The sequence below is a fragment of the Mesocricetus auratus genome, unplaced genomic scaffold (assembly GCF_017639785.1).
Source record: "Mesocricetus auratus isolate SY011 unplaced genomic scaffold, BCM_Maur_2.0 Super-Scaffold_100021, whole genome shotgun sequence".
Lineage (NCBI taxonomy): Eukaryota > Metazoa > Chordata > Mammalia > Rodentia > Cricetidae > Mesocricetus > Mesocricetus auratus.
Window position 1 is genome coordinate 25920321 of NW_024429202.1, and position 21005 is coordinate 25941325.

Genomic DNA, 21005 nt, shown 5'->3' on the forward strand with positions numbered 1-21005 from the left:
TTAGTGATTCCTAAAAGATGTGGCATAATATAGCAGGAAAACTTTTATTGAAAATGTGAATTTTCAAGTCATTTTTCTTCATGCTCAACTAATGGGTTAGACTACTGCTTCTATGAAACACACTGCCTAGCATGAACCCTGACCTTCTCGCCTGTAGTTAGAGGTAACAGCAGACATCACTTTGCCTGAGCTTTGCTTGGTTTTTTATTAAAATGTAGTATTTTCAGATCAGAAACCATTATGTTATATGTTATGTATCTTACTATTCATTCATTTATTACAGATAGTGTCTCTATGTCTTTGCTGTGTTAGCCTGGCTTGCCTTGAATTTGTAATTCTCCTGCTTCAGGTTCCTGAGTAGCTGAGACTACAGGTTTGTGGCCCCATTTTTGGCTTTTACCATTTTTAACACCTCACTCTGTCTTGAGCTGGCTTGTACACAATAGGTACATAATAAATATTTACTGAGTTGAGCCCAGAGCCAGCTAGTCATATATGGCATGCCTTACTGTATACATGGCTGTGTTATAATCAGTAGTTTTTCAGAACACGAGAGTGCATTTGACTAAAACAAAAGCTAGAGAAAATCACAGCCTTGTAATTTCTAAGCTGAAATGGAAAGTGGAAGGGTTACAAAGGTCCACTACTCTTGCTGCGCAGATCAAAGGAAGGCTTTGTGGTGCAGTGCTCTTTGCTGGGGCTGGCAGGATGGAGAGGACAAGAGGGTGGGGTGGGAAGCAGCCAGCACAGGAGCTGCAGGAGTACAGAGCGGGTGAAGAGGGGATGCCATAGGGAGCAAGTGGTTCGCATGGCCTGGAGTAAAAGGGCACTCGAGAGATAAGAGGAACATGTTACAGACACTGGCAGGGACCAGACCTCCGAGACCTTGCAAAGCAGGGTCTGTCTAGACATAATTCTCTAGGCACGGGGGGAACTGGAATTGTAAGAGTCCTTAAGGAGGAGAGGGGTTTGATTTAGATCTATATAAATCTTATGGTGGATTAATCTGGACTGGTAGGGAGAAAAGGAGTTGCTAAGACTCAGAATGAGCCCTCAGAGGGTGGAACATGGGTCAGAAAAAAGGGGTTTCCTGCTAAGACACCACCTCCAGAGTTCCTGATTCTTTGGCCAGTTAATAAACATTGGGCTAGTAATTGTAGTTACATTGCTCTGTTAAGTGGCTGATTGTTTATATTTAGGTTTTAGGATTGTTACACAGATCACCAAGAAAAAAAATCTTTATCCTTTTAACAATAGGGATGCTTAACTTCTAAGCATTTCCTCAATGTTTTATGATAAATTTAAAATTTTCATTAACAATGTCATAATTTGTGAATTTCTTTATCTGATTTCACCCAATTCCTGAAAAACTTGGAATGTTTCACAAGAAATTTAAACATTTCAATCAGAAGGCTTTATGAACAGAAAACCAGGTCTCTTTAACTGAACCCCTCCACAGACTGGCACGCTAATGCTTCCAGAGATTATGGCTTGCTCAGTCATCAAGCTAGCAACTGTATTTATGTGAATTAAAATGCATTTCCCGCTACATCACTCATGGATATTTACTGACATCAAAATACCATAGAAATAGGTGAACATCATTGTTTACCATAGCACTATTCACAATAAAGTTATGGAACCAACCTAGCCATCCAGCAGCCAGGGAATGAACAAAGAAAATGTGGTATGTATACACAATGGAACACTTTCAGGCATCATGAATGGAGCTATGTCATTTGCAGGAAAATGGACACAACTGGAGACAATCACAGTAAGCAAATTAGGCCAATCTGAAAAAGACAAATATCCCCCTCTCCCTCATTTGTGGCTCTTAGATTTTATATATGCATTAAAATCAGGTGCGTGTATATGGCATGAAAGGAAAAAAGAAACTGTCAAGGGGAACAAACAGGCTAACAAGAGGGTGAGAATGGGGAGGAAGACATGTACAACATACCATACATTAAAATGTCCCTCTGTAAACAATAGCACATACAGATGGAATTAAACAAAACAAAAACTGAAGTCAGGCCTTTTGACTAGGGCACTTATATTTCTCTGAAATTGGATTAAGAGGCTTTATGCAAAGTCAAACAGACAACCAAATTTTTATAAGACTTGGCTTTAAATGTTAATTTTTAAGATTTTTAAAATTTTTTTTCTTTTTTTTTTCTTTTATTTTTTTTTAATTTTATTTTCCAGTTTAAATTTAGATAAGAAACAAGGTTGCTTCACAAGTCAGTTCCAGGTCCCTCTCCCATTCCCTCCCTTCCTCCCGTGCCCTCCCGCCCCCCCCCCCCCGTTATCCCCTCATTTCTCCAAGGAGGGTGAGGCCCTCCATGGGGGTGTGCATAGTGTGTCATTTCATATAGGGCAGGGCCTAGACCCTTCCCCAAGAGTTCAGGGTGAGAGTGCACCTCACATTGTTCTATGGGAGTCCAAAGTCCGTGTGTATACTTGGGATGGGTACTGATCTGCTGCCCAAGGCTCAATGATCAAGACCCCCTGAATCTGGGTGTCAGTGAAGAGATTTTTTAAATTTTATGTGTATGAGTGTTTTGCCTACATGGATGCAAGCACCTTCCCCAAGAACTGGAGTTACAGATGGTTGTGAGATGTCATGTGGTGTTGGGGACCAAACCCAGGTCCTCTGCAAGAACCACCAGTGCTCATGACTACTGAGCCATCTCTCCAGCCCCTTTAAGGATTATTATTCACAAAACCTTTTTAAAACCCTCTTACAAAAATAATCTAATCCTGGCAAAATAGTAATATAGGAAGGATATTCTTTCTCTCTTTTTTCACTATGAGGGATTTTTCTGTGTCTTCTTTCAGGCTGTTAAAGTGTTTAATACACCTGTCGTTACAGAAGATGACTGAACTAAACTCATGTCTCAGAATTCGGTGTGAGCAAGAGAAAACACAGTGACCTCTCTAACCGTCACTTTTCTCAACTATGGAATGGCATAATAATAGTGCTATGACACCGAGTTGGTGGGGGAAAACCAATGGAATATGAATTATTAAAAAGTTGTGGTTCTATGGAATCCAAATCAAGTATTTTAAGATAAGCCAATTAAAAATGAGGTAGAATTCCCAAAATAATAAAGCTATCATTATGGTTTTGGTTTTTTTGGTTTTTTTTTTTGTCATTTTAAAGAAACACAAACTAGAAACTGGTTGCATATCAAAGGTATGAAAGAAAGATAGAAATGAATTTAACCATAAGACAATATACTCAACAGTTCCTTGTTTTTTATATCAAATGTTAGCAAGCAAAGGGCAGATAAGTGTCTTAGCCCCAATATATTTAAGGGATGTACTTTTTATGAACATCAACTTTAAAACCTTTCCTAAGCATTTAATTTACAGCAGAGTCTGGGCCCAGTGACAGGCTGATATCATGATCTGTGTGGTATTTCCCAATAGATCGCTCAGGTACACATGGTCCTGACTGTTCTGCTAACCTTGTGGTCTGGAAACCAATTGTTGGTGTGGTGAACTTTCTGCTGACTGAACTGCACTTCTCAGTGAATCCTGGCTCTACCTTTTGTTCTGAAGAGAGCATATATGGCCCATGCAATCTTCTTTTATCTTGTTCAGAAAAACAAACTTGAGGTTTGTTTAGGGAAAAGACACAAATATAAACCAGACCTTAAAAATGACAGTAAGCAAGTACTCTTTAATGTCAACTTGTGGAAAAGGAATTCATCCCAATTACCTACTCATTTTGCAAATTCATCAAAACAAACAAACAAAACCACTTTGGATTCCCTGCATTGATGGAAATGTCTGTATTGGGACTTTTCACTGTTGTACTTATGGATCTCCTCTTTTCCCCTCCCCTTCCCACTGGCTGCTACTATTAGTGATGGCTTCTTTGTAGCTGATTTTAATTATGTTTGCACATGGTACTGGGAGAGGTAAACAGTGTGGCACATTTTCATTTTTACATGTTTTGTATTACTGTGAGAAAACACTCAAGATAAATAGCTTCTAAAGGTTATTCAGGCTCACAGTTCTGAGATTTCAAAACATGGTCCAGTGCCTGTTGCTCCTGCACCTGTGCTGAGGTACATCACAAAGAGGGAACATGGTCCAGCAATGACCAGCATCCCAATGTCTCCACGACTTAGCTTCCCTCCATTAGATCCCACCCCTCAGTGCCTCTACTGTCCCCTTAGGTACCATGAGCTGGGGATGGGTCTTTGCGGGGAGGGGCTACAGAGATGGACCATGCAACATATTAACCTGGAAAGTCCACAGAACTCTTAAGAGTCGGGACCAGGTCAGCATAGTTTTATAGGACACAGTGTAAGTTTCAAATTTTATCTTCAGAGAAACAGAAATCCAGATAGGTCTTAATGAAATAATCAAATCCCATTACTGTAGACATCATCATCATCATCATCAACAACACTACCACCACTCCCGCTGTGTGAAGAGGCAAGAAGTGGGATGGGGCAGGTGTAGAATGAGTTAGGAAACTATGATGGGTTCTAAATGAGACATGATAGTGGGTGTAGCTTCTAGCCCAGAAGCGATTGCTATCTGTACAGATGATTCCATACCAAAAGACATGCATGTGCATTTCATACACTCCATTTAAGACTTCAGAAAAATGTGTGATAGATTTGGACAAGACTTTTGTAGCAATTTATATGATGGGGTGAAATTATGCTCAACTACTTGGAAAATAAGTCTCCAGTGAATATTCAAAAGGACTTACTTCTAAAAAATACATTTTCAATTAAGACTTAGAGATTAACACAAGGCCCAGCGTTTCCTCGTACAGTCAAAGCGCTCAAGAATGCAAACGATGGGATGCAGCAACATATAACTGTTTTGAACACCGCCCCTTAAAAACACAAGGCAGACAGCTATCAGTAGGTCAGTTTTCGACACCCGCTGAAGGAATCAGTATATTCCATGTGATGACCTTCACACAAACATAGGTCTCATATTTCTGCCACAGCAAACACAGATCTGAGGAATGGAAGCAATGCTGCTTTACCTGTGGGATACTCGGGTTTTAATCAAGAGGTTTTGCAATGACAGCTTGTAATGAGGCAGCTGGTGTTACCACACAGCCATATGGAGCTATCACACTGCTGCTGCAAACGGTATCAATTAGCGAGTTCATTTTCAAAACTTGCACTTAAGTGAATTCTATCACGGAGGCCTGGGGAAATGAACCCAGAGGTTTACCGGGGAGGGAGACAGGATGGCAAAAAAGCGAGTAATAAAAATAGATTTTAATTTTATACTAGAAAAATAATAAATGGAGAGATCCACATCTAAAAGTCTATAGTAACAGGTCTAATGAATACAAATATTTACATGAAGTCCAAGCTACACTACTTTCATGTATGAAAGTGTTTAGATGCACATCTTCAGTAAACTAAGGCTAGGTTGAAAAACTGGCAAATTGTAGCCCTGGTTGTGTTGGATATCACAAAAGCACACTTACAAATTCACTAGATTGGTGTGGCTCACTTGGTAGAGTGCATGCCTATTACCCCAGAAGGTGAAGGCAGGGGATGAGGAATTCAAGGTCATATTTGGGCTACCTAATGACTCTGAGACCAGTCTGAACTATACTAAAAAAGCCAAAACAAACATGGAAAAGGGGAAGGGGAAATAACTTAGTTTACCTCAACTTTAAATCTAATTTATTTATTAAAATTAAAGATTAGATAGAGGATCTCAAACTTTGAAAGTCTAGAGATTTTTTTAGTTAAAAGGTTCACAAATGATTAAGAGCAAATATGAAATGGAAACTCTCAAGCTGATCCAGCAAAGTAAGAAATGCAGTCCTGTCATGAAACCTTGGAGGCAAATTAAACAACTATCAAATAGCAGCCACTAAAACTTTCTTCATGAAGGATGAGAAAGGCCACTGGTTAATCTGGACTAGATCTAATCCAGTTCAAGGATTGGCAAACTAAGGCCTATAGGTCAACTCTGGCCCTCTCTATAGACAAAGTTCTCTAAGTTCACAGCTATGACTATTTATGTATTTTCTATGGTAGCTTTTGGGATGTGTGACAGACATCATAAAGTCTTCTGTACCAAAAACCTCAGCAACCTTGGTTCTTGAACCCAGACAGGAAGTGGTGGGTGCAGTATGGTTAAATCCTCTTATGATGTATCTTTATTGAAATGCTTCTGGTTCATTAGGACCAATCTCAGTTCTTTGGAGCCTTTATAAATCTTGTAAGTTACTTAATACCATGTAATACATCTCTTTTTTTTTTTGAAATATGGAGAGTGACTTTCACTAGAACAACTAAAAGCACTGAGCAAAGCACAAAGTAACCGCCACAGGCATCAATCTATAAACGTAAACAACATACTTACATTATGTGTCATCTCGAAGTACTTCTGACAGGCTACTTGGTAGTGAGTCCCCTTTACTAAATCCAAAATCTAAAATGAAAGGGGGAAAGTAAGAAAGAAAAAATACAAGTTAAATTTCTTCTAAGCCACTGTGGTGACAGTTGTTAGTGCTCTCATAGTCTCCATTCCAAAATGGAAACTCAATAAACCATGCAGTGTGTTGTGCTTCTGCAGCCGGGACACTACAATGATGCTGAGATTATCCAGGATGGCAAGAGACAGCACGTGATCTTTCTGACCTGCCATCTGGGGAGTTTAATAACATTACTTTGACAGCAAGATGACAGCAGATCCTGGTATTTTTATTTTGATGGAACTGTCAGCATATCAAATTCAGGATCTTTTCTTTAAATGTGTAGCTATAAATCTACTAATCTAACAGTAGAGGCATGAAGCAATAAAATGCACTCTTCAGACTTATTTTCACATTATCTGTTTATACAGATGCAGAACTAAACCCTTTTGTAAACCCATTAGGAAAACTGAACCAAAACCCTCTGGACCAGCATAGAAAGGCAACAACTTACCTTCAATCAGATTGTCTTTTCTGTAATGAAGTTACTTCTAGTAAAACTCAGCATAATATGGAAGTGAATAGCCTATTCTGAGCATCTATTATGGATGCCATCCTATCTTTTGTAAATACAATTTCCCTTCCAATTGTACTTCATGTAATCTCTTCAGAATGGCACAGGCACCCATCCTTATCAGCAAAGAACAATGGTAGCTGAAACTTGCAAAGTTTCATTGCCTTCTGCCACTTCCAAATAAATAAAATATACATATTTGACCCATTTATCAAGCACAGAAAAATGCTGGAATTAAGAGATAACCTCAAATGAAAGGAAATGGAATTCTAGAGAACTGATAATTTGTTCAGCCTTTCAAAAGGCTAAGCTTCCTGTCACAAAAGAAATAAACGCAGTCTTGAACTCCCGCTATCCGCATCATGGAATATTGCTTTACAGTTTTCACAGAACATTAGAAAATTACAGTTATAGAAGGGGCATTGTGCACCAGCAAAACTTGCTAAAGGGAAGTGGACATGACAGTATTATTTTTCCTATGATTCACCTATTTCTTATATATTGCCATTTATTTCTCATATAAAATATGTACAAAATACCATATATTAGTCACTAAATACAGCTAGTTGAGTGCTTTTTGAGTGACAGCAGTTATGGAATGTAGAGCCATAATGCTAACATCATGTATGTAGACCCACTCTACTGACTTCAGAAATCTTGCAAGGGATTCTGAAGTGTTAGCATTTGCCTATGTGGTGCAACTTGATGTTGGTTTGCTCTTAATTTTGTTGACTTTTCTGATATGAACATAATAACTATTAAACACTGTATTAAGACAGCAAGATGGCCACTAATACAACCTGCTTGTTGGGCAGAATGACTCCAAGACAGGAAATACAAAGTTAGAAGTGGAAAGGAAAATCACAATTTGTCCAAAATACTGTTTGTGATTTTTAAAAAAGCATTATTATAAGTACAGTAATCCAAGAAAGGCTGGGAGATGCCTAGGACAGACAAGGAAGAACAGAATTTGGGCCAGAAAAGAAGTGTTCTTGATGGGAAAGTCTTGTGTATATGTCAATAAAGCACTGTTGGCCAATAGGGAAGCAAGATAGGTGGGACTAGGAGTCGAGGAGGACTCTGGGTAGGAGAAACACAGATAGTCACCATGTAGCCCGCAAGAGAAGTAAGATGTCTGTCAGGTAAGAGAAACACTTAGATGGGTTAAATACTTAAGTCAGAGCTAGCCAGTAAGAAACAAGCAAGGCGAACAGCTTCATAATTAATACAGCATCTTGTGTGTTATTTGGGGACTGCAACGCGGCAAAGCCAGGCGACTGGCGGGGAAAAACCAAAGCAGCTGGCAAGGAAAAGGCTTCTCTCTACATGTTCCAAAGGGTAAAGTACAGAAGAAGATTATGAAGCCAGGCAAAAGTACTTCTTAGCAGTGTTGCTTTTCCAGCATCAAGTATAAAGATCACTTTATGTTGCCATAACAAAATGCTCAAAATTGGGTACTTGATTTAATATAGGTTTATTAGCTCACAATTTTGAAGGATGAAAAGTCCAAAACAGTAAAGTCCCATAGTTTGGCTTCTATTGAGGATGTCAGTAAGGAAAGAAAGCTATACAGCAAGAAAGGAAGCCAGAAAAACTCAAAAGTCATGCCAGTTCAATCCCATGGGGTCCTACGAACTGCTGGTCCTTTCTGAGAGGAGGCCTAATACTGTCACTAAGTTACACTCAGATGGGCCTCACCACAGTGAGCCTAAGCTTGTGCAAACACTGAAACCATATCCAGGCATGCAGTTGCAAGGATGGCAGCAGAGATCCATCTAGAATAAGGACTAGAAAGAGGATGGGTTGGGAAACATGTACCACTCAAAGGTGGGACTCATGTCAAGAAGACATAAAGAAGCAAACAGTAGGAAGAGAGAAACAGGAGGGGAAATGAGGAAAGTGCCATGGAGTCTGCAGCCCATTACTCCACGGTGCTCACAGAGGGTCCTTCAACATCAATGACAAGGACTCTTTAGCCTTTCTGTTCCATTCTAAGAAACTACAGCATACTCTCCTTCCTCCTACAGTCAGCACTAATTCCAAAGAACAGTTCCCCCAAGGCCAGAGGGAAATAAGCCACAGGTAACTCTGATGCCCACCTAACAAGATTTCTAATTACATTCCAGAAAAGTATAATCAATAAACAATCACCTCAATTGTGAAAACATAAAAGTATCAAGAAAAAATTCCCATGAAGACCTAAGAATGTTTCTCAAATGGCAGTAAGACTTAGTGTTCACACCAGTATTTAGAGTAAAATTGAGATGCAAGAGCATCATTGTGGCAGCCTGGCTCTTAATAACAGAAGGACTATGCTTATGTCATGTGTATTCCTTGACGTTCCCCCTGACCTTTAGTTATTTATTCTCTACTAGGTGACTAAAATCCACCAAGAAGAATTCTAAACTTTTAAAAGTGAAATAATTCAGCATTTCATGTTCACAAAAATTTCATCTATTTGTATTTGCTATGTTTAGTAAAAGAAATTAATTATAATTTATCCTCAAGACAAGTTACTGGTTATTTCCCTAAGAGAATTGGTTTCCCTTCCCTTTCTATCATTTTTCTTTTTAATTTAAATTTCTTTTATATATTTTGATCATGTTACCCCTTCCTCCAACTCCTCCCACATAACTTCATGTTCTTGTACATCTCTCTCCACATCTGTCCCTACCCCCTTGCCCAAACAAATGAAAAACAAACAAATCAATAAAGAAAAAATACCCCCCCCGAAAAAACTACAGAGTACACTTTGTATTGGCTAAGTACTCCTGGGTATGGTGTCCAACCTGGAGAATGGCTGATTTATCTAGTGAGACACCTGGAGAAGGATTTTCCCTTTCCCAGCAGACATCAGCTGTAAATAGGTTCTTGGTTAGGGGTGGGATTTCTCTGGTGTGAACCTGGACAAGGGTTGTGCAAGCTGCTACAGTCTATGTAGCCCAGGCTAGCTTTCCCCAAGTGCTGGCACTGCAGATATATACCATCACACCTGGTAAGGAATTCTAATAACGTGGCATAACCAAGCTATCTTTAAAGACAAACGAAAAATGTGCTTTTATGATTTGAGTGACTGTGATATATATCTTTGCCAGTCAATCAACATGTATGACAGTCGCCACCACCAGTGGGAAATGCCACACACCAACAGAAATAAACATAAACATCAATGAACAGCACATGTTCCAAGTCTAACGTTGAGAGCAGGTGCAGCTTCCTCCCAGCATTTACTCCAGTGCCTGCCAATGGTGCTCAAGGATGACTTGGCAGCGAGAAGCTGCCACCTGCCCACCCTTGGCTCTGGTGACTGGTGTAGTGCACATGCCACAACAATTAGACATATGGCTAGTGTGTCTCTAATTCAAGGTCATCTGTCTTAATGCAGAAGAACAGGCTTGCTTCTTCTGAACGAGTTCAACTTTTCAGAATTAGCCCACACGGATTTTCCACTCCATTTCTGATCTTCCTTGTTTCAAAAGTGGAAGAAAAGCTTGGTAGAGGTAGAGTGTGGAACACTTCTGCACACACTGCTCTGCTTTTGTTTCGCACATACCTGGTCTGGCACAACCAATAGATGACTCATACCTCTGCTGTGACCTTCACTAAGGAGGCCAAGGCCAGGTTTTCATTTCTTGAAAATGCACTTTTGACCCACGGCAACCCCAGCAACCAGACAGCATCAACCTCTCCCGCCAACCCTCCCCCTGCCTCTGCATTATCGACCACTGGCCCCACTGGTCCCACCTGCACCTGGAGGGACAGAGATCACCAGGCCCACCAGCCCCACCTGCAGTGACTGCAGGAAGAGATGGGTGGATGGCAGTGTAAGAATACAATCAACTACACAAAGCAATATAGCACCCAAGAAACTAGTGGTCCTACATCAGCATGGCCTGAACAGCCCAACGCAGATAAACCAGAAGGGAACGACCTTAAAAATAACTTTATGAAGACGACAGAGGCCCTTAAAGAAGAATGAAAAATTCCCTTGAAGAAATGGAGGAAAAGACAAAAAATTGGAAGAGATCAACAAATCTCTTAAAGGCAAGAAAGTCAATTAAAAAAAAAATCAAACAGGCGAAGGAAACAGTTCAAGACTTGAGAACTGAAACAGATAAAATAAAGAAAACACAGACAGGGGAACTCTAGAAATGGAAAATCTGGATAAATGGACAAGAACTACAGATGCAAGCATAGCCAACAGAATGGTTAAGAGATGGAAGAGAGAATCTCAGGCACTGAAGAAACAATAGAGGAAACAGATTCATCTGTCACAGAAATGATAAATCCAATAAATTCTTAACACAAAACATCCAGGAAACCTGGGACACCATGAAAAGACTGAACCTAAGGATAATAGGGATAGAAGGAGAATTCAGCTCAAAGGCACAGAAAACTTATTCAACAAAATCACAGAAGAAAACTTGCCCAACCTAAAGAAGGATATGCCTAAGAAGGTACAAGGAGCTAGGAGACTAGGCAAAAAAAAAAAGTCTCTTGCCATATAATAATCAGAACACTAGACATATAGAATAAAGAAAGAATACTAAGAGTTGCAAAGAAAATAGGACAAGGAACATATAAAGGCAGGCCTATCAGAATTACACTCCTCAACTTCTCAATGGAAACTCTGAAAGCCTGAAGGTCCTGGACAGAATTCTGCAGACACTAAGAGACCATGGATGCCAACCCAGATTAATATACACAATAAAGCTTTAATCTCCATAAACGGGGATTGAAACAAGATGACAAAACCAAATTAAAAAAAAGAAAGAAAATGTACTTTCATTTAAGAACATGACATATCACACAAAAAAGGGGGTGGTGTGGCGTTGGTGGAGCATGCCTTTAATCCCAGCACTCGGGAGGCAGAAGCAGGAGGATCTCTAAGAGTTTGAGGCCAGGACAGCCTCCAAAACAACAGAGAAACCTTGTCTCGAAAAACCAAAAAAAAAAAAAAAAAACCAGAAGAAGAAATTTGCTAATTTTTCATTCTTTATATAGTTCTGAGTTGATTTTACTTCTGAATTTCTTTAAGACTTCCCTTTTCCTCTCTACTGCTCGGTCCCCATTATTTTCTCTCTCTTTTTTTTGACAATTTTTTATTTAAATTAGAAGCAAGTTTGCTTCACATATCAATCCCAGCTCTCTCAGCCTCCCCTCCTCCCCCACTAGCCCCCCAACCCCCCTCCACTCCCCAGGAAGGGTGAGGCTTTCCATGGGGGATCTTAAAAGTCTGTCACATCATCCCCGGCAGGGCCTAGGCCCTCCCCCATGTGTCCAGGCTGAGAGAGCATCATTCCATGTGGAATGGGCTCCCAAAGTCCATTTTTACACCAGAGATAAATACTGATCTACTATCCAAGGCCACATAGATTGCTGAGGCCTCCTCACTGACACCCACGTTCAAGGGGTCTGGATCAGTCCCATGCTGGCATCTCAGTCACCAGTATGGGGTCCATGAGCTCCCCCCTTGCTCAGGTCAGCTCTCTTATCAGAAGGCTTCTTGATTTTCCCTTACGAGAGTCCGCATTGCCACTAGACTAACTCCTAAAAGCCAACTCCAATTGTGCATTCTAGTGCCCACCAAGGAAAGAGCACACTATTCTGCACATTCTCACCTTTCTTTCTCACCTTTTTCACCTGCCTTTCTAACCAGTCCTAGCCTTCCTTCCTGGACTCTGCTCTGGCTCATGTGGCCATGGGGTCCTCATAGCTGGTCTAGGCCATTCTACAATATTTAGTTGAATTTTAGCTCACAAAATCTTAGTGGTAACATCTGTGGGAGTCTCTTATCTAATATGTTCCTTTGGTTTAATCTAGAATTAAAATTTCCTAGTGGTATTACTCATCAGAATGGTGTTTGCTCTGTGTTGTCCCAGACCTCCCAGAGCAGGCTCTGACCTGGTCTCCAAAGGTCTCCTGGCCCTTTACCCTGCTGTAGTTTTACTTTCATTATACTCACTTGTCTGTCTCCCCAGCGATGTTAGCTCCATCGAGTAGGTCTCATTACTGCCACCTCTCACAACACTTCTAGTGTCTCCAACAGCAACTAGAACACAGTCGTCTCCAATTTATTATTTACTTTAGGAGTTTGGAGATAATTGTTTGGAAAAAGGCATGTGTTTCACACTGCACAGGAGGCGGTTAGAGGATAACTAACTGTTGGATCTCTCCTTCCATGTTTGATATGGATTTTGGGCATCAAACTTGTGTGCTAAGTGTCTTTGCCTGCTGAGCCACTGGGCCAGACAAATGGCTGTTCACTAATGTTGAGAGAATGTGGTTTTATCATCTCATATCCTCACTTCCTGCCACTGGGAAAAACCCTACTCAATATTCAAACCTGACTCAAACACTATTCCCTGTGTCACCAACTGTCTTCTATTCCTCTTTGCATATGTGACACCTTGATTACACTATTTATTGGAGCATGTGGCATTCTTTATTACAGTGAAACAGGTAACAAAAAAATTCTTACAAAGCAATTTAAACTGCTGTCCCAAATATCGAATTTCCCAGTGCAGATTAATATCGGGATTTTGTGCTTAGGAAGCATCAATAACTAAGTGAACTAGGAACAGGAAGAAGGACAACTGGGGACACAGGTGACGAACTTGCTGAGAGGCTTGACAGGCAGTAGAGCTGACCGCCAGCTCCAGGATTCAGTTACTAATTATTGTTCTGCTTTGTTTTCTCTTTGCCCTGATACAAAGGCAAGACAGTTCAGAACTACGATGCCCTATGATCTTTATAGGCACATGAAAGACACTTATACTGATTTCATTATAAATTCTTATTAAAAAAAAGAATTGTATCCAAGGATGAGGGGATTGAAAGGTGTTTATGCACTATATGCATGTATGTGTATATGTATTGCATAAAATATAAACATGATTGTCTAACAAGAAATGCATTGTAAAAACTGATGGTAAACACCATAGCTCTACAGCAGCACTTAGATGAGAAAATTAAAAATCTGAAGTATTTGCCCTATAGGTACTTAATTTTCTACTAAAAATATTCAATAAAAATGGTCACAAAATACTGACAAAACACTCAATAAAAATGGTCACAAAAAGAACTAAGTTAGAAACATAGTTTAATGACTACAGTAGACAGGTTGGATTTATGTGAGCAGAACCAAATGCTACTCAATGAAATTTCTGTCTGTTTAATGAATATTTTCATCAACAAAGGCAAATGTTACTCAAATTTATATGATTTTCCTTGAATTATACATCTTGAATAATATTTTAAATTTTTCAAAAACTATCTCTAGCCTCAAAAAAAATTTAAAAATCTAATTAAATATTTGATGATTTTTGTGATATAAGCAAAAATACAATCATAGCTATCACATATCTGCTCTACTGCAGTTTTGAGATTTAGTAATGAAATTTAATAATTTGCTAATACAATGCACATTTTCAACTACCCCACAAAGAAAAGCACCAAGTGCTGTTGTCAAGTCAGAAGAAGTAGTACGTATAGCAGACACTGTACCCTCAATAATGGAGACTGAATGTCTATAGCCATTGGAAAGTAGTCCTCATCTGACAACATGACAATGATCTTTGGTAGTTCAGATTTATACACACATCAAATAAGGAGTCATGAGACTATTGGAGCACTTGTCAGCACTACCATGAAATTCTGACAACTACTTTTAAGCCTTTCAAACTGTCCATTTTGAGGGAATTCTTCATTAAAAGGCACTTACCAGTTTAGAGTTAACACTGTTAGTAATTGTCTGAAAATTTTTGAACGGTGAAAAACAAGTTCACTGGCCCCCCCAAAAGTACAAAGAACACATACTTTTTCACACTTGATGGCTTGGCTTTGACATCACTACTTAGTTTCTTGGAAACATTAATTAGATTCACTTTAGAAATAATAGTTAATGGTTATACTGAATCAAAATTCCAAAGCAAATATTCCTTCTCTATTTAAAAACACTAAAATGAAATTAAAGACATTTGTAAATAACATGGTTTCTATCAACAAACTGGCAAAAGAGTAGTTTATTTCTACTCTTACAGTAAAACTGCTGGTTGTAGAAAGTAAACGCAATTGTAAGCCGAAGCAAATACTAAGGTGCATGTAAAAAAAAAAAAACCTAATCACTCTGATCATGAAGTGTCCCAGAGTTCAGAACTCAAGAGATCACTATTGAGAGCAGTGTTCTCCTATAAAACATAACTCGGAACACAGCTGATATTTTACATTTCCTATGGCCACAAATAAAAAGCTCAAACAGAACAAGATAAAAATATGTTTAATAGCTTAAAACAGCTATGTCAAGAATATTATCATTTCTAGCATGTAGCTAACCTAAAATATTACTAATACTTACAGCACTTTTTGATATGAATGTATAGCTGGTGTGTTTCACATTTACAGACAGTAGTATAGTAGAGCTGACTCCAGTAGCTCCAATACAACAGGTGCTACAACGTAACACGGCTGGTTAGACAGTGACATCCCAGAAAGAAACAAGGAAGTATACACAGCCTCCTAGAGCTGCTTTACTGACACACTGCTTTTGATACACCAAATTAGAGAGGTTAACAATTCAAGAGCTGGTCAGCCCCATGCCTGCTGGTCATATGTACCACATCTGTAGTTCATGCAGCACCGTCATGTCACACGAAAAGACCTGAACTTCTACAGTTAGACACCCTTTGCTTCAGATTCTCTGGCTTCCTAGAGAGTATGAAACGTGCAAAAAAAAAAAAAAAACCCTAGAGTATGACATACTCACAGGAGGAATACACATTAGCAACAGGTAACACAGCCACATCTTAAATATGTTAAAAAGAGTTAAAAGGAAACCAAGAAAATCTCAGAACAAAGGAAAATTGCAATTACATGACTGTAACAACTTGGATGAAGGAGACAAATTCTTAGAAATATAAATTGTCAAAATGGATCCAAGAAGAGGTGGATCATCAAAATAAGGTATAACAAGCAAAATATCAAATCAAAATTAAAAAGCCTCCCAGCAAAGACAGCAAAACCTTAAACAAAGGTATCGTGAGAAACAACAGATGAAGATCCCTTATGAATGTATAGACAAAAGCCCTCAATATAAAACTAGCAAGGCTGGGCTGTGTCACAGCTCAGTGGTAGAGTGCTTGTCTGGCATGAGCAAGGCCCTGGGCTTCGTTCCTGATTCTGAAAAAACCAACAAAACCCAAACACTGGTAAACCAAATCCAGCAACACATTTCCAAGGGTTAGAAGTCATGAGCAAGGGCTAATGTAGTGACACTGGGTGGTTCTAAATACGAAAGTCAGTGATGGAATACAGCACTCTGATAAAGTGAGGCTAAACAAAAGTATGTGACCCACCTCAAGTGACGCTGAAAACGCACCTGAAACATCCAATTTAATCAACTGGGATTTACTCAAAATAATAAAGGGCACATATGAAAGCCCACAGTTAATAGAATACCTCAGAGAAGACTTAAAGCCGATCCCTACCAGCAGGACCAAGATCAAGATACTTGCTTTTACCTTGCTAGCCCAGTAGTGGAATTTCTAGTCAGAGGAGACAATTACACAAGAAGTCCAAGGCATCCAGATGGAAAGGATGTAATACTGTGTCTATTCTCAGAAGGCCTGTTCTTACAGAATCCACAGAAACATGCCACAATAAATTAACCTAGTAATGCCAGAAAATACATGAATAAAAATCAGCTGTACTTCTAACAGCAGCAATGAATGGCCAGAGAAAGAAGAAAACATTTCTATTATAAGGTAACAGGAATGCATTTAGTTATGAAGCAAAAAAAAATATGTATGCTGGGGAGTATAAAATACAAGGAACTGAATAAAGGAAAGATATGCTGTGTTAGGGCCTGGCAGGTGATATTGTTACTACCCAAACACACTGTGTGTCCATCGAAGTTGTAAAGTTGATACTGAAATGTAGTTAATTCTCCCTGGCAAACATTTCTATACTACTGACAGACTTTGGAAAGAAGACATTGCCCAGATCTTTCATACAGATGGCATTTTTGCATGAAATCTGGGCATCTGAGTCTGACGTGGACAAAGCAAGTTGGGGCTGAAGACAGGGATGTGTGGGTGTGTTGGTCTTGGATGTTAAAAATGGCTTGGATGGAATGAAGTCCCACGGAGAGAGGACTGGGCTGGTGTATAGGATGTGTTTCCTGGTTCAAGCCTGAAGTGTACAAGTAGATTTACCTGGGTGGAAAGGTTAGACTTGACATGGGAGGTTCCTGTGGGTGGGCAGAAAGCTAGAGAGGATCCTAAGCTTAAGTCTAGAAATTGTTTATGCTGCAATCCCTGATGACTAGACTAGGCTGAGGGTACTGTACATGGGACCAGATCTAGTGGATTGGAGAGAAAGCACGGATAGGAAAAAAAAAAATCACAGAGACTCACAGAGCTAGAACCTGGAGGAGAAAATGGGAACCCTGGCTTGATGGGGTGGCTGGAAGCAATGAAGATGGAACTTGTGGGTGGTTATGGGTAGGGTGGCTCCTGAAGGAAACCTAGAAATTGAGTTACCGGGCAAGGCTGGCAGTCTAGGCTGGGGCACTGGATGTGAAACCCAGGCTAAATCTGGCAAGTTGCAGAGAAGGCATGAACACTGGGAAAGCAGAGACTCACCTGGATGAGGAGATGGGAAGTCTGGTGGGTGGGGTGGCTGAAAGCAGTGCACGAGGTGCCTGTGGGTGGTTGGGACCTGGCCCCTCCTTTATTTTTAAATACTTAGGAGAACCATCCCTTTAACCTGACAGCCTCTTTATTAGAACATTTTCTGGGTCACCTACACACACCTTCATTCATTCTCTTTTAAATAAACTTGTGCTTGCTGTGGGTCTCTGCCAATACCAATGCCAAGTAAGGCACTCAGCACATTCAGGTGCTACTTTAAACAGCCATCACCTTAACTCTACAAGGTGTTTAGTACAACTGCTCTCTTCTCAGTGTATTTCCTCCCTCTGCTCCTATTTCCGCTCACACTTTATTAGTACCACTTCCTTTTATCCCCTGGCAAGCATTAGCCAGGATTCACTCTACCCCCTTTCCCCCATAACGCATTCCAGACAACCACTCTCCAACTAGAGTAGGGTTAGAATAGAAAACAGTGACAACCCCTCGCCTCGGAAAAGCTGACTTCAGCTTCAGGCATCCCCACCAGCATACTACTTACGTACTCAGGGCATGTCACGCCTACGACTCCTCAGCATTCTTATGGCTTTTCCAATCTCATAAGTGTAACTGGAAAGTGTTGCTCTACCTTCTCTATTTGGATGCAAAACCACCTTTTCTTTGCCATTCAAATTTCTTTACCTCTAAAATTCAACTTCCAAACCAGCTACTTCTAAGCTGTCCAATGACCCAATATACTCTTATTTATGTAACCTTGATTCTAATTCATGACTTTCTATTAAGTCCTCATCCGATGATCAACTTTTTCAGAAAGTGCTTTTCAGACTCGACTGGATATAGATGCTCTCCTTTGTTAAACACTGTTTCACCTAAGAACTTTACAGGATAAGCTGAACCAACCAGACTCAATCTAATCTTTGGACAATCAGGTTTTCCAGTATATTGACATTTTTCAAATAAAAAACCTGTTTAAAAATGTGCAATGTCGTTGATGTCCCAGTGTCTTCTAGGGCCAGGAAGGAAAGACTTGTTCAGCTATTGCAGAATCCAAGGCAAGTCAGAAGCACACTACAAACAGCGGTCCTAACAACACCATGGTACCTTTTAAAAGACAGACTTACTAAAAGATGTATCCCCTTAAATATTTGGACAACAATTTACACATTTTTACTTGAATTCTTAACAAAAAAAGTATTTCAAAAAAGTATTAGACTTAATAAACTACCATTAGACCTACACAGATTAACCATAGCGACAACTGATGTCCACTAGAACATTCATTGACTTCAAAATATATTTTATTTTCTCAGAAAAAAATTTCCAAAATGAAATACTGTCATGAACTTTTAGCTTCATTAGTAAACCTTAATACATAAACATTTATGTTTTTAAATGAGGCCCTCAGTTGACAGAGAAAAATAAGTCAGGGGGTGGGATTTCTATATTCCCTTATTACCAAGAGAAATAAAACTGGAATAGCAAAGGGAAGAACTGGAATTTTCAAGGACTCAGAACCTAGAAAGTCAAGGCACTGGATCAATTCAGCCAGAAGGCAGAAGTCTGGTGTGATTCCTGATTCAGAACACAACATCGTTTCTGTAAACAAACCTAAGAGGATAGAGCTGCTGCCGAATCACTTAGGATCCCGAGCAGAACTGGACCTACCTGGTTGATCCCGGAGGCAGGGATCTTGTAGGACTGCATCTTCTGCTTCAGCAAATCTGTATCACTGTGACGGAATGGGCACCCTGACAAAACACAAGCCAGCACAGCAGCAAGGTCATTTACCAGGACTCAGCACAGTGCCACACTTGAGAGGCCACCAAAGCGCTCTTAACTGTCTAGCAGCTTATTAGTAAAAAGTCAATTGCCCATGGGTGCAACTGCTTTCCTTTCTGTCTAAAAGAGGATTTAGCTGCTCAGTTATCAGGATACTACAGGCTCAAGAGTTACATAAAAACAGGCCAGCGCTCTCAGGCTCTAATGGTGGTTCACCAGGAAGGGAAAATAGCCGGAACCTTGCCACGCTCTCACCAGAATAGAAAAATCACAAAGTAGCCATAACAGTTTACCTAAAACTTATATACTTTCACATTTCTGCAGTCTAAAAATATTGCATAGAGACATAAAAGAGAAGGGATATAAATAATAGAAATAAAAATATCCAAATTCTAAGAAACATATATATGTATATATATGTATGTATATATATATATATATATCTCACATCAGATTCAGACATAAATTCTATGCGCATCTCCTGAAGACCAGAACCCATATAAATTTTGAAGAATCATGGCAGTAAACAATGTGAACAGTTAGGATTGTTCCAGAGAAAAGCCACACATAGTATATGTTTCATCACTGTATTTCATGAGCATAAAAGGATGGATAATGAGAAATATCTGCATGAAGAAGAACAGAAACTATTTAGGCACAGAATGACAGGCCTACAAGCAACAGGGAGTAACTGCACATTTTATACGAAATTGGTGGAAATTAGGGGCTGAAAAAATAATGGAAAATGGCCAAAAAGCCAAACAAATGCATTTATCAAACAATTTAACTACAAATAAAGCCTCCATTGTAAATTATGGATCTCTATAAACTATGAAATCTGCAAAATTCACAGCATATCCATATTCTAGATTTAAACAAATGTATGTTAGTACAAGAAGCATCTTGGGGAAATGTATAATACATAATAGAATCTGACATTCCTGTTAGGTTGACCATGAGGGTGACTCTACATTAACTGACTATGTGGTCAGTACAAACCGAACATGGTGGGTTATTTAAAATAAAAGCCAGAGAAATGAAGATGCAAGGTGGGTAGAGGTGGATCTGGGAGGAGTCAGGGGGAGCAGCAGGGAATATATGCTCAAAAAGCATGAATACGGGCATGAAATTCTCAAAGAATAAAAATTATCATATTGAATTTTAAAAAATAACTTAGTCTTGTAGTGTCTGAGTTTGAAATAACAACAGAGAGAGAGAGAGAGAGAGAGGCAGAGAGAGAAAGCACTGAAAATATGTTAGTTATCATCATTATTCTTGAAAAATACAGTAAATAAAAATAGAAAAATCCCAATGAGAAAGAAGTGATGGTGCACATGAGAATTATTGGTTATTTCCAAAATAATTAAGGTACATAAAAATGAGGCAGACTGAACAGAATCACCCAAATTATACTTGATAGGACCATATAAAAGGCCTGAAAGACAAATCCAAGAAGAAACAGAGCAACTCCAAGAAAGGTTTCTCCAAGATATGCTCACTCAGAAGAACAGAGGAAGCAAAGCAGAACTTGATCATCTTAACAGATGATATAAACACATTCTCTGTTCATATTGTTCACTTCAAAGAGAAT

At 39.4% G+C, this 21005-nt stretch overlaps 1 protein-coding gene across 2 annotated transcripts in view; it reads right to left on the reverse strand.

The window, feature by feature from the left end:
* Positions 1-21005, reverse strand: part of Prim2 (DNA primase subunit 2) — a 182814-nt gene that overhangs the window by 1782 nt on the left and 160027 nt on the right. For both annotated transcript variants that reach the window (XM_021230328.1, XM_013117302.2), the window contains 2 exons: positions 19301-19383; positions 6364-6432 (listed from right to left, as the gene is read on the reverse strand). In XM_021230328.1, coding sequence (XP_021085987.1) covers positions 6364-6432; positions 19301-19383 — 152 coding nt within the window. The remainder of the gene's footprint in view (positions 1-6363; positions 6433-19300; positions 19384-21005) is intronic.